The sequence below is a fragment of the Saccopteryx bilineata genome, chromosome 2 (genome assembly GCF_036850765.1).
Source record: "Saccopteryx bilineata isolate mSacBil1 chromosome 2, mSacBil1_pri_phased_curated, whole genome shotgun sequence".
Classification (NCBI taxonomy): domain Eukaryota; kingdom Metazoa; phylum Chordata; class Mammalia; order Chiroptera; family Emballonuridae; genus Saccopteryx; species Saccopteryx bilineata.
Genome location: NC_089491.1, coordinates 352697355 through 352711780, shown reverse-complemented (window position 1 = coordinate 352711780; position 14426 = coordinate 352697355). Strand labels below are relative to the sequence as shown.

The following is a 14426-nucleotide window of genomic DNA, read 5'->3' as shown; positions in this document are numbered from 1 at the left end:
TTTCACTTGCATAGGGATTTGCATAAGCATCTATTATTCCAGGTATAGGGACTGGGAATAATAAGATAAACATAAAAAGTTTACCCTTTCAGCTTAGCTTATGCCTGCCAGGATCACAAGTTACTGGTGAGAAGCAGATGTCTTAGGTGCATTTTCAAATTCTCAAAATGACACAAATACATAAAATAAGCAAAATTCAATTCTAGTGCAACCTACAACTGTCTATCTTCTGATAAGTTCTTCTAACATATATAAAACGGCCATGCAGTGCAGTTCCTATACCTGTAATTTTAACTATCAGTCATATTCCCATAAACTTGCAAATTAGGAGTTTGAGATATTAGCTATACGTTATTTAAACTTTGAGAAGAAGAGATAGAGATTAAAGTTAAAAGGTATAGCTCAGCCTGACCAGGCGGTGGCGCAGTGGATAGAGCGTAGGACTGGGATGCGGAAGACCCAGGTTCAAGACCCCGAGGTTGCCAGCTTGAGCGCTGGCTCATCTGGCTTGAGCAGAAAGCTCACCAGCTTGGACCCAAGGTCGCTGGCTCCAGCAAGGGGTTACTCGGTCTGCTGAAGGCCCCCGGTCAAGGCACATATGAGAAAGCAATCAATGAACAACTAAGGTGTCACAACGAAAAACTGATGATTGATGCTTCTCATCTCTCTCCATTCCTGTCTGTCTGTCCCTATCTATCCCTCTCTCTGACTCTCTCTCTGTCCCTGTAAAAAAATAAATAAATAAAAAGACTTAGTCAACTTCAATTAAAAAAAAATGGTACAGCTCAAAAGTAAATAAGAGATAACTACTGATTTTAAAAGCAACACATCACAATCATATAAAGACAGAAATGACTATAACCATCTGGTTCTCTTGATCATCAGGCATATGCTGAACACCTTATCTGTGCTTGAAACAGTAAAAACTGCTTTTTTTTTTTTCTCCTTTTTTTTGTATTTTTCCGAAGCTGGAAACGGGGAGAGACAGTCAGACAGACTCCCGCATGCGCCCCACCGGGATCCACCCAGCACGCCCACCAGGGAAGAGGCTCTGCCCACCAGGGGGTGATGCTCTGCCCCTCCGGGGCGTCGCTCTGTCGCGACCAGAGCCAATCTAGTGCCTGGGGCAGAGGCCAAGGAGCCATCCCCAGCGCCCGGGCCATCTTTGCTCCAATGGAGCCTTTGGCTGCAGGAGGGGAAGAGAGAGACAGAGAGGAAGGAGGGGGGGGGTGGAGAAGCAGATGGGCGCTTCTCCTGTGTGCCCTGGCTGGGAATCGAACCCGGGACCCCTGCACGCCAGGCCGACGCTCTACCACTGAGCCAACCGGCCAGGGCCAAAAACTGCTTTTTAAATAAAGGATTCCTCCTCAAGAAACTTGTAATCTTGTGGGGAGATTAAATACTCACAAAACATTATATGTACACTGCTCACAAAAATTAGGGGATCAGAGAATGTGTAGATTCTCCAGTACTTTCAGCCATTTGTATAGTACATTTTCACCAATGAAAGAAAAGTTGGTTTTGCATCTCATTTGCAAAATCACTTTCTTTGACTTGTCGTTTGCTTTTCTGATATTCTTGTTTAATAAAAAATAATCAAATGCTTTATTTTATCGCTTCATATTCATTATAAAATATCCCCTAATTTGTGTGAGCAGTATACGTATTGTATATACACGTATGTTATGTGTGTGTGTGTATGTTAACCCTTTAAGTAGTACAAACGTTCATGTATGTCCTCATGCCTCCTGACCATCCAGAGTACTATCGATTTATTTGTATTTTTCTGAAGTGAGAAGCCAGGAGGCAGTCAGACAGACTCCTGTATGTGCCTGACTGGGATCCACCCGGCGATGCTCTGTCCATCTGGGGCATTGATCTGTTGCAACCAGAGCCATTCTAGCGCCTGAGGCGGAAGCCATGGAGTAGTCCTCAGCACCCTGGCTAACTATGCTCCAGTGACACCTTGGCTGCAGGAGGGGAAGAGAGAGACAGAGATAAAGGAGAGAGGGAAGGGTGGAGAAGCAGATGGGCGCTTATCCTGTGAGCTCTGGCTGGGAATTGAACAAAACACTGCCCCCTGGTGGGCATGCTGGGTGGATCCCTGTCAGGCGCATGTGGGAGTCTGTCTGTCTGCCACCGCCTGCTTCTCACTTCAGAAAAATAAAATTTTTTTAAATTAAAAAAAAAAAAGACTAACTTCAAACCATAGGATGTGAATACTTTCCACTGAGGAAAAGATAAAAACCAAATAAGAGATGAACAGACTCCATAAAAGAAACCATAGGGATGAGTCTATAAGAATTGAGCGGGGCTTTTTGGGATAGGATATCACTCACAGTCACCAGAAGTCAGGACTCAATGGCACATGATAAAGTCCTGGCTGGTTGGGCACAGTGGTAAAGTATTGCCCAGCATGTGAAAGTCCCAGGTTTGAATCCCAAAGCACACAGGAGAAGGGACCATCTGCTTCTCCCCCTCCCCCCACTCCCTCTTTATCTTTCTCTCTTCCCCTCCCACAGCCATGGATTGAATGATTCAAGCAAAGTTGGCCCAGGGCACTGAGGATGTCTCCACAGCCTGTTTCAGATGCTAAAATAGCTCCGTTGCCAAGCAATGGAGCAGCAGCCCAGTTGGGCAGAGCATCACCCCCTTGCTGTGTAGATCCTGGTGGGGGCACATGCGGGAGTCTGTATCTGCCTCCCCTTCTCTCACTAAATTAAAAAATAAATAAAAGAAAAAGATGCATTTAAATATAGAAACAAAAATGAGTTTTAAACCTCAGGGCATGCACACATGAACACACATACATATATCCTGAACCAAGATTCCTATAAAAGTTCAATCTAGTTTTTAGAACATACTGCTTTCATATACAATTCACTCATTCAACAATATGTATCCAATAACTAATCTATGGGAGGTACTATGCAAGTCTAGAGAAATAGCAGTAAATAAGACAGACGCCCCAATCTGCATGGAGTTTTACAATCTAGTGGTACATGATCGTGAAAACTGCTTTGTTTTCCTCCTGTCTCAGTCTCTAACCGATCACTGCAATGAATCTTCCCTGAGGCCAAAATTAAGTCCCACATGACCAGCAATCAAGTGTAAGAATTATAAAAAGTAACTTAAGAGTAATTACTTGGTAAAATCATAGAGCGTTTTGGAAACTAAAGAGTTGACAGAAGAGTAAAGATAAAAGAATTATTTTAAAGAAAGCACCAACTGAAAGAGTAAAAGTCTCCAAATTTTACCTCCTACACACCTTTTTACAGAAAGCTATCAGAGAATGAGCTCCACTAAAATGGAAGAGTTAATCAAGAAAGAGGAAGGAAATAAGGGATACAGAAAACAGGAGATCCAACACAAGATGTCTCCAGGATAGCCACAAAGGATGATCCCTAGATGGCAGCCATGCTTTGAGCACCAGGACAATAGGTACAGGTTGGAGCAGGCCAGAAGGCTCCAGGAAATTTTTTTTCAATACAATGAACTGAGTGAACATCTGATATATATAGTGTGTCCATAAAGTCATGGTGCACTTTTGACTGGTCACAGGAAAGCAACAAAAGACGACAGAAATGTGAAATCTGCACCAAATAAAAGGAAAACCCTCCCAGTTTCTGTAGGATGAGGCAGCATGTGCGCATGCGTAGATGATGATGTAACACCATGTATACAGCAGAGCAGCCCACGGCCATGCCAGTCGAGATGTGGACGGTACAGAGGAAAGTTCAGTATGTTCTGTGGCTCGCTAAATTCGAATCCGTGACCAAAGTGCACCGTGAATATCGGCGCGTTTATAACGAAGCGCCACCACATAAGAATAACATTACTCGGTGGGATAAGCAGTTGAAGGAAACTGGCAGTTTGGTGGAGAAACCCCGTTCTGGTAGGCCATCAGTCAGTGACGAGTCTGTAGAGGCTATACAGGATGGCTACCTAAGGAGCCCTAAAAAATCTGTGTGTGAGCCCACATCGAACTGCACTGAATAGGTATGAAACTGGGAGCGTTTTCCTTTTTTTTTTTTCTTTTTTTTAATTTTTCTGAAGCTGGAAACGGGGAGGCAGTCAGACTCCCGCATGCGCCCGACCGGGATCCACCCGGCACACCCACCAGGGGGCGATGCTCTGCCCATCCTAGGCATCGCTCTGTTGCGACCAGAGCCACTCTAGCGCCTGAGGCACAGGCCATGGAGCCATCCTCAGCGCCCAGGCCATCTTTGCTCCAATGGAGCCTTGGCTGCGTGAGGGGAAGAGAGAGGCTGAGAGGAAGGAGAGGGGGAGGGGTGGAAAAACAGATGGGCGCTTCTCCTGTGTGCTCTGGCCAGCAATCGAACCCAGGACTTCCGCACGCCAGGCCGACGCTCTACCACTGAGCCAACTGGCCAAGGCCAAGAGTTTTCCTTTTATTTGGTGCAGATTTCACATTTCTATCGTCTTTTGTTGCTTTCCTGTGACCGGTCAAAAGTGCACCATGACTTTACAGACACACTGTATATACATATGGAGTAGATTTAACAATTGGGGAAAACTTTCAGGGTTGAATTACAGTAATTAGAAATGTAAGCAAATAAAATAAAAGGCAACTATTAAAGGACATATTTAGGAGCAAATTACAAATACTGGAAAGAAAAAGTAATCCTGGTATATTAAGTGGCTTAGCTCTGATCAGCATTTATAAAGGTCTGATTATATAAACACTGAACAACGACTGAAGCAGTTATACATATACCAAGATGCAGAAATGGGAGAACAAGGGGAAAGGTCTAATTCTGTAAACATTAAATAATGATTGAACCAGTTATACATACACCAAGATACAGAAATGGGAGGACAAGGGGAAAGGTCTAATTATGTAAACATTAAACAATGATTGAACCAGTTATACATACACCAAGATGCAGAAATGGGAAGACAAGGGGAGTACAAGTGTTTAGGGGACTGGTAACAGGTAACAATGAGCTAAATCCTTATCTTTTATAGTAGGAAAACAATGAATACTCCTTAAATGGGAAAGAAAGTAGCATATTATAAGCATATTATTTCGAGATATAAAGACCAAATTAATGCTTAAAGTGCTAAAAGTATTGGTCAATGGGTAGAGGAATATTGGTGAGGGGGAAAGGATAACAGTAACACTGTTATTTTCATAATAAGTCCCATATAACCATTTGATTCTAAATTATATCCATATATCAGTGATAAAAATTAAAACTAAAAGACTGAGAAAGGAGGAGGGAAGCATTAGCCATGATGTATAAGGGAACAAGAATTTTAGACCAAAAATATATATATAAAGATAGTCATAAAACTTAGTTTAAAATCACCTGGATTATTTAGAACCAATAAGACAGTGCTCTGACTATTGATGTGAATTTTATTTTCAGCTTCCAAAGTAACGCTGTACAACATTTTAAGCATATAAGTATCCAAATCTAACCTCACATATGGCAGTAGAATGATACTTGTCATCATGGATAAAAAGTATATGAAAATCATTGTATAAAAATAAATCATTTCATACACAAAATTATTAAATATTATATATTTCCAAAAGGCATTCTCAAGTGTTCATACTAATCTCTCAATGACTACTCAGGAATTTATATTAGTTGTCAATTTTAAATTGAACTAAACAGAAAAAATTACATATTACATTTAAGGCTCTTACATTTTTAACTATCATTCACAACCTTTAAAAGAAATTTTGAGATTGATACATATAATCCTTATCAGCAATCCATTCTTTACCCTTCAACCTTACAAACATCATACAAATCCTCCAAGTCTCCTCTCCATCATTTATACATTTATACATTAACCTAGCCATCCAATATCTACTGAGCACCCAAAATACACCATGTACACCCTGGCCAGACAGCTCAATTGGTGAGAGCATCATCCGGAAACACAAAGGTTGCCAGTTTTATCCCCAGTCATGGCACATACAAGAACAGAGCTATATTCCTGTCTCTCTCTCACACTCTCTCTTCCTCTCCCTAAATTCAATAAAAATTTTAAAAATGAAAAAAGAAGTACTCTATACACATTACACCTGTCCTGGCAATGGGGATTCAGCATCATGACTTCACAATAAACATGGTAATTACATATTATGATAAAGGCCATATATAAACTACACAAAACAGTACAATAGGGGCCCTGCCCGGGTGGCTCGGTGGATAGTGTGTCAGCCCAGTGAGCAGATATCCTGGGTTCAATCCCAGGTCAGGACACACATGAGAAGCGACCATCTGCTTCTTTTACCCACTCTCTTCCCCCTCCCTCTTCCCCTCTCACAGCCAGTGGTTCAATTGGCCCAGAGCTTTGGCCCTGGGCACTGAGGATAACTTGGCTGGCCTCAAGCACTGAGGATAGCTCCGTTGATTCAAGCATCAGCCCCACATGGGGGCTGCTGAGTGGATTCCAGTAAGGGTGCATGCGGTAGTCTATCTCCCCTTGTCTCACTTAAAAAAAATAATGCAACAGTGACAGAAGACAATGTCATATAAGGTGATAAAAGAAGGCCTCACTAAGGCCATCAGATCTGGGACTTCAGGTATGATGAATGGGCCAGGCATGTGAATACTTGTTTGTGCTGTTTTTTTACAGAGACAGAGAGAGTCAGAGAGAGGGACAGACAGGGACAGACAGACAGAAACAGAGAGATGAGAAGCATCAATCATCAGTTTTTCGTTGTGCATTGTGACACCCCAGTTGTTCATTGATTGCCTTCTCATATGTGCTTTGACCGCGGGCCCTCAGCAGACCGAGTAACCACTTGCTTGAGCCAGCGACCCTGGGTCCAAGCTAGTGAGCCTTTGCTCAAACCAGATGAGCCTGCGCTCATGCTGGCGACCCCGGGGTCTCGAACCTGGATCCTCGGCATCCCAGTCTGACGCTCTATCTACAGCGCCACCACCCAGTCAGGCGGCATGTGAATATTTGTAAATAGCCTTTCGGAGCTAAGAAAAATACACACTGAGAGAAAAGAAATGATGGTATCTAATTTGGATTTTAAGATTACTGTAGGCCTGACCTGTGGTGGCGCAGTGGATAAAGCGTTGACCTGGAAATGCTGAGGTCGCCGGTTCGAAACCCTGGGCTTGCCAGGTCAAGGCACATATGGGAGTTGATGCTTCCAGCTCCTCCCCTCCTTCTCTCTCTCTGTCTCTCCTCCCTCTCTCTCTTCTCTCTCTCTCTCTCTCTCTCTCTCTCTCTTTCTCTCTCTCTGTCTCTCCCTCTCCTCTCTAAAATGAATAGATAAAAAAAAAATTTAAAAAAAAAAAAAGATTACTGTAGTTACCCTGGCCAGATGGTTACAGTGTCGATCCCGGTCAGGACACATACAGGAACAGATAGATGTTTCTCTATATTTCTCTCCCCCTCTCTAAAAATCAATGACTGAATTAAAAAATATATACTCCACTGGCTGCTGTGTGAAAACAGGAAATCACTGCACAGTATTTTAGCAAGAAATTATGGCAGCTGGGACTAGAGTAGTAGCAGTGAAGATGAGCAGAAGTTAACAGTCTGAAATGGCCACCAAACAAAACTGGGTAACAGACTCAAACTGAAGATAAAGGTTAGGTCACATAATGAAAGAAAGGAAGTGAGATACCTCTAGATTTTTGGCTTTAACAATTGGGTTTGGAATAGTAGTGGCATTTACTATCATGGGACAGACTCGGGGAGACCTACCTTGATAAAATGGTCCCTTCCTTTCATACTGGAATCTCTCTAGACTCTTTCACAAGTCATTAGGAAAAGGCAAGAAACCATAGCAAATCTTATAAGGCTTTTTCCGCAAAGGGTAATAAGATGCTGAGACAATCTAACTTCTTTATAAAAATGAAAGAAGTTGGAAAACTTCCCCTGTAAAACCTCATGTTACCATAGTTTTGCTTTTAATACAGTCCAATATCAAGGATTCCAAGAACAGTGTTATAGCAAGATTTCATAATACCAGTTTTCCTAAACTTTGTTCACAAGATAGTGATAAACTTGGGATTTCCCTAAATAAAGAAGCGTTATGTTAATACCAAATCCTTAATAAAGAGGGATGTAAAGGCCTTCATTTTTAACCCTTGAGTAGTGAATTTTTTGTTACTCCTTTGAGTGAGGCCGTACATGCATGTTCGTACTACTCAAAGGGTTTTAAATAAATAGGTCTTCTAATAGATGTCTCTGACTATATCAGTAAATACCTAAAAGCTGGTTTTATCAGGTTTTGATGTTAGCAATCAACTATTCACCTCTGACCTTCACGAACACTGTCTTATTAGATGAAAGGAACAAGAGGCCTGACCAAGCAGTGGCGCAGTCAATAGAGCCTCGGACTGGGATGAGAAGGACCCAGGTTCAAGACCCCGAGGTCACAGGCTTGAGTGAGGGCTCATCTGGTTTGAGCAAAGCTCACCAGCTTGGACACAAGGTTGCTGGCTTGAGCACGGGGTTACTAGGTCTGCTGCAGCCCCACAGTCAAGGCACATGAGAAAGCAATCAATAAACAACTAAGGTGTCACAACGAAAAACTAATGATTGATGCTTCTCATCTCTCTCCATTCTTGTCTGTCTGTCCCTATCTATCCCTCTCTCTCTGTCTCTGTAAATAAATAAATAAATAAAGATTAAACACAAATACCATGAAGCCCAAAAGGTAAAAGCAGGAACATAAACAAGCCCTGAAAAGAGAAGCCAGGCTTCCAGGATACAGTATGAAAAGAACAGTCAGTTGCATCTTAGTCTTCTCTGTACCACTATCAAACCACCAACTCTTAATTCATAAATAAAATCTCTCCACCCCGCAGCTGTTTAACCATTAAAGCTTCTAATCCAAACTCTCAGCATTAATCTCTAGGTGCTCCAAAACCACATTATTCTATAGTCACAGCAAGAATAATAATTACCATCCTAATTTTTCCTGTGACCTATCATATAATCAATTGCCAAAAAACCTTTCCTGAGAAAACACCTGACTACTAGGTTACTTACATATCTGTCTAGAAGGTAAGTAACACTGAATGCTTTCACCCTGAAATCTTACTAATCACAAGGACAAACAAACAAGGAAAAAAAAAAAAAGGAAAACAGCTGTCAAGTTTGGTAAATGGGGAGGCCACTAACCATCAAGTTATCGCCTCTTTCTGCTCATCTCCCCCAAATCCAGGATTCATGGGTATATTTATATCCTCTTTATCACTGACACTCACTATCAAGTGTCAAACCAGAGCTTATGAAGAACAGCAACTTTGTAACTACTTAAGTGACTACATATAAGCAGACTAGTTGAAATTTTTCTCCTTTACTTATAATAACAGCTGGCTAAGTATACTCACAAAAGGCTTAACCAAAACTTACTAACACTGGTAAATTTAATAAATTCAGACAAAGGCAAATAAGTGTTTTAATAAGAGGGAATAGTGGATGCCAGAAGATACCAACTGTGAATTCAATTTTCATTCATACAATGATTTACTATGCCAAACCAGCTTACATCACATCATAGGTGATGCAATACTAGTGAAATTTTAATATTAATACTATGAAAATTGGGGAATAAAATCTTGGTTGGGAAATCAATGTTTTAGAGCATATTAGGGTTGGTGGATAAGCAAAAATGAAAAGTACTACAATCTTCAACTATTACATGCCTAATTATTCCACTAGCGTACACAACAACCATTAAGTGACTAGGCCACCAACTACGCCCACACAAACTATGCATTCCACTAGCATTTCCTTCCACAGTATTGTCGCACCTAATATATTAAATTTTAATCATTTATAAAGAAATATATTCTACATTTAAAAAATATTATGTATATTATCAAACATACACAAAATTGGGCCTGACCTGTGGTGGCGCAGTGGATAAAGCGTCGACCTGGAATTCTGAGGTCGGCGGTTCAAAACCCTGGGCTTGCCTGGTCAAGGTACATATGGGAGTTGATGCTTCCTGCTCCTCCCCCTGTTCTCTCTCTCTCTCTCTCTCTCTCTCTCTCTCTCTCCCCTCTCTCTCTAATAAAAATGAATAAATAAAATCTAAAAAAGTAAATAAATAAAAAATTAAAAAAAAATTATACACAAAATTGAACTTTAAATAGAAGTTCTAACATTTTATTCCCACCTCCCCACCTTGCACAGTCTTGCATAAACCTTGAGATATACACATTTCAGTGAGTGAGGGTCTTAGCAATCTTTGTTCCATAGGCAGTGCTCAGTAAAAACTTGAGAAATTAATAAGCACAGGGACCTCAAAAATATAAATCCATGCATAATTAACATGTTATAGTTCATCATCTAACTACTTAATCCAACAGAAGTGCCAAATTCTACTTTAAGAAAAGGATTAGAAGAAACTGTAGCCACTGTATTTTACTACCACAATTTAAAAGCTAAGAATAATTTTAAGTCTGCAATTCTTGGAAGGGGAGTTTATAATTCCACTTACAGAATGATGAAAGAGAGGAAAAAGAAAAAAGAAGAATTAACTGGAGATTTTTAAGGATTCTTAAAGTTCTGAGATGCTCTGAAACTGTAATTCATCTTTCATTAAATTTTTTTTGTATTTTTCCAAAGTGGGGGGGGGCAGACAGACGGACTATTCAGCATGTGCCTGACCAGGATCCACCTGGCATGCCCACCAAAGGGCTCAGCCCTTCTGAGGCATTGCTCTGCTACAACTGGAGCCATTTTAGTGCCTAAAGCGAGGCCATGGAGCCATCCTCAGCACCCAGGCCAACTTAGCTCCAATGGAGCCTTGGCTGCGGGAGGGGAAGAGAGAGACAGAGAGGAAGGAGAGGGTGAAGGGTGAAGAAGCAGATGGGCGCTTCTCCTGTGTGCCCTGGCACGGAATTGAACCCGGGTCTTCCACACACTGGGCCAACGCTCAAACGCTGAGCGAACCGGCCAGGGACATTATTAAATGTTTTTTATATTATATTCTAAGCATTGAGAATAATTTTTAAGAATACATAAGCCACATTTAGATGCAAACTTAGAAATGAATAGATAATGAACATAGCTGCTAATATTCTCAGTACCCATTAACTGCACTAGGCATAATTTAGAAAGTAAATGCAATCTAAAACAAATCAAACCTTCAAAGAAAGGCTTGTGTTCTATCCAAGATATTCAAGAAAAACAGATACAAGCCAAAAATAAAAGCCATCACTAATACATCTCCCTTTAAAAATTTTAAGTTATACTTTCAGAAAACTATTAATATTTATATAATTGACAATACAGTCAAGCCAAAATAGTAGGCAAATCCTATCTTCCTAATTTCTAGAGCCTCAGGAATGTAAATAAATAAGAAGTCACTAGATGGCCCTTTCACTGGGTCTAGTAAGTGTTATCTGTCATTAACATAACACTTCATTTCCAAGGTCCCATTCTGCAAGATAAACTGCCTCCAATTCCCCTTTGCATAAGGCAATATATGCTTGACTATCATTCTAATACTAATACTTAATTATGGTTAGGCATTATTTTAGTGCTCAATAATTTGAAGTAAAACCAAGGGGATAGGTATTTCAGTAGTTTATCAAGCCTGCCTTGTTCTTATACAATGATTCATGTAACACACACTGTATATGTTTGTCCAATTCACCTTCCTCATCTCCCTCAATTCACCTTATACAATATAAACAAGCAGATAAGATTAATGGATGAAGGTTTCAGTACCTACTTAGATTACTCAAGTGCCCCCCAAAGTTCTCAAACCATGTTTTAACTCTATTAAAAGCTTTATAAATTCTTTCTAGAACTTACTAAAATAAATTCTATATTAAAGTCTGACATTTACTACAGTAAACAGTATCCTGTTCAAAAGAATTAATTAACCCACTTAAAAAAAAGTTTCTGGTTTACATTTAGAAGTATTATTTTATCAACTTGCTTCTATTTTTTGCTTTTTCCTCTGTAACAAAACTTATAAAATAAATTCGTTCAAAGAGTTAAATAAGATTTGAACCAATATTTTACTACTTCTTCAAATATATGTGTTAAAATTCAATAGGCATACACTTCACAACAAACTGAACAAACACCTCTTGTCAAATCAGTTTAAAATGCACCAACTATTAATTTCATTTATATACACAGGTACAGTCTTAGTTTGATATGAGAGTAAGCAGGCTAGATGTGGACAAAAGTTTAATTTTAGAATTCGTAAGTACCAGATACATCACCATCAAACCTGAACTAAACACTTCTGAACCTGTAAATCAGTTTGGCTGATGTCCTCTTTCATACTATATAAGCCACTGCCTAATTGAGGCCAGACCTGTCAGGCTCAACAGCATCCCGGAAATGACTAGCCTACTAGAGCTGGAACGACATCAAGAATTTGGAATATTTCTCATACTGAGGCAAGGAAAAAAGTTCAAGTGAGATTATCCATACAACAATCATACTGTCCCACAGGAAAAGACATTAAAAGCATATTTTTGTTATTCTGGTCAGTCCACAATACCTCTAAATTCTGTAATTATTTTCAGGTGATGACCCACTAAATTTATCCCTTTTCTTCCTACATATTAACAAGCGTTCACTACTAAATTCTCGCTTTGAATGCCTTTAATCTAATTTCTATTTTATGTCTTTAGCTATTAAAACCATTACCTGGAGCATGGCTGGTCGAATTGGAAACCAGTTAAAAATAATGCCTAACACCAAATATGTTTGTCACTTGTCACCAAGAAAATCCATTAAATGTCGCAAATAGAAGCACACACAGATATACATGCATGTGCGCACGCGCACACATGCACACATACTCTCTCAAATCTCAGTCATGAAAAATTAAGTCACATTCTGGCCATAAACTGTACAACAGACACTACCAGTTAGCGTGTGCTTTCATAATCATGGTCAGTGGTAGGGGGTTGGGGCTGTTAACAACATACTGTGCATTAGAGCCAATAGCATCAGGCTGGGGCTGGCAGCAAGGCCAGTCTCTACAGGGAGCTATACCAATACCAGAATGCTGGATTTTCGAATGCCATTTTATGGGGAGAAGGGGAGAGAGCATTATCGATCAAACGCAATAAAAGGCTCTGGCCAACTCTGAGGGGATGAAACGTAAGACAAGGTCTGTGGCAACACCAGCTGTCCAGGCTCATCTCACCTCACACACAACTTAATTTCAGGTCGTTCTCAGCAAAGTCAGCTGCTCCAAGGGTGTGGATGGTGAGAGCCCCCAAGAGACTGGCAAAGGCCCTCGGAAAAGGCAGAGACCCCACACTGCAAGGCGCCTCCAACCAGCAAAGGAGAGAGGGCTTTGCAGCCGCCTACTCTCCCCGTTCCAGCCGAGACTGTTAGGTACGAGGTTAGGATGTTGCTGGACATTTTTACGAAGGAGTGATAAGAGAAAATGGCAGTAAGGGATGAGGGGGTTGGAAGGGCTGGTGCCACCCAAGGGAAGGGGGAGAGGAGGACTTCTCTGGACCCACCCAGGATAACAACGACATCAGAAATCACGGACACTGCCCTGCCAGCCTCTCTCTCCGGGCAAGCTTTGACCCTTTCCTTCTATAAGGTCCAAATTTCCCAACACTGCTCCCACCGACCCTTCTCCCCCATAGTATTCACCCTCGCAGGCCTCTACCCTCCGGCCTCAGGCGCCACACGCCCCAACCTCCCCTCCCCTCCCCTCCCCTCTCGCGGCCACCCACCCTCCAGGCAGTCGGTGGCTGGCCTTCCCGGCTGCTCGCCCAGACCCCTCCCCCTCACCTCTCCTCAGTGCCTCCTCGTAGCTGAGGAATCCGATCCGTGACTCCTTGGCGCCCATGCTCCCCTCATCCCCTCGGCCGGGGGTCGGAGCCTAATCTTGCCCCCACCCCCCTGCCCCCGCTTTTCTTTAGCGTCCCTGGGTGACAGAGTCGGCGTCCCCCAGACCCCTCCTCCCCCCACACTAACAAGTGCGGCTTCTGCCCAGGGAGCTCCTCCCGGCCGCTGCCACCGCCTCCATGCTGGATCACGTGACCCGCTCCCCCCCTCCCCCCCAACTCCTCCCTCTCGACTCTCCTCCCCTCCTCACGCCCACTTCCCTCCCCCAGTGTCCCTTCCGCGAGGCCGGGGATTGTTCCGGGTAATGGCCGCCCAGGGCCACACACTCCTTCCCGCCCCCACGCTAGCCGCTCGCAGGGCCGTAGGGGTGGGGCCGGACCCCGCGCGTGACGCATTACCCCCACCTTCCCGCCAATCCGGAGCCGGGAAACCGGGACCTCTCTCTCCTGGGGGGCGGCGACTTCCGGGGCGCTCGAGAACGTCGCTCCAGCCCACACATCTGGCGCTGGTGGGGGGGGTGCCTGAGCCATTGACGGTTGGTCTGGCCCGGCTCTGACACTCATGTTGGAAAAGATGTGGAATCCTCGCTGATTGGCGTCTGAGCCGTACGATTCTGAGATAAAGGA

General features: G+C 42.4%; 1 protein-coding gene across 4 annotated transcripts in view; it reads right to left on the bottom strand.

Annotated features, from left to right (window-relative positions):
• Positions 1 to 13889, bottom strand: part of USP32 (ubiquitin specific peptidase 32) — a 174487-nt gene extending 160598 nt beyond the window's left edge. For all 4 annotated transcript variants that reach the window (XM_066262748.1, XM_066262749.1, XM_066262750.1 and 1 more), the window contains exon 1: positions 13744 to 13889. In XM_066262748.1, the coding sequence (XP_066118845.1) occupies positions 13744 to 13801 (58 nt within the window). In that variant the 5' untranslated portion in view covers positions 13802 to 13889. The remainder of the gene's footprint in view (positions 1 to 13743) is intronic.
• Positions 13890 to 14426: the final 537 nt, after the last annotated feature.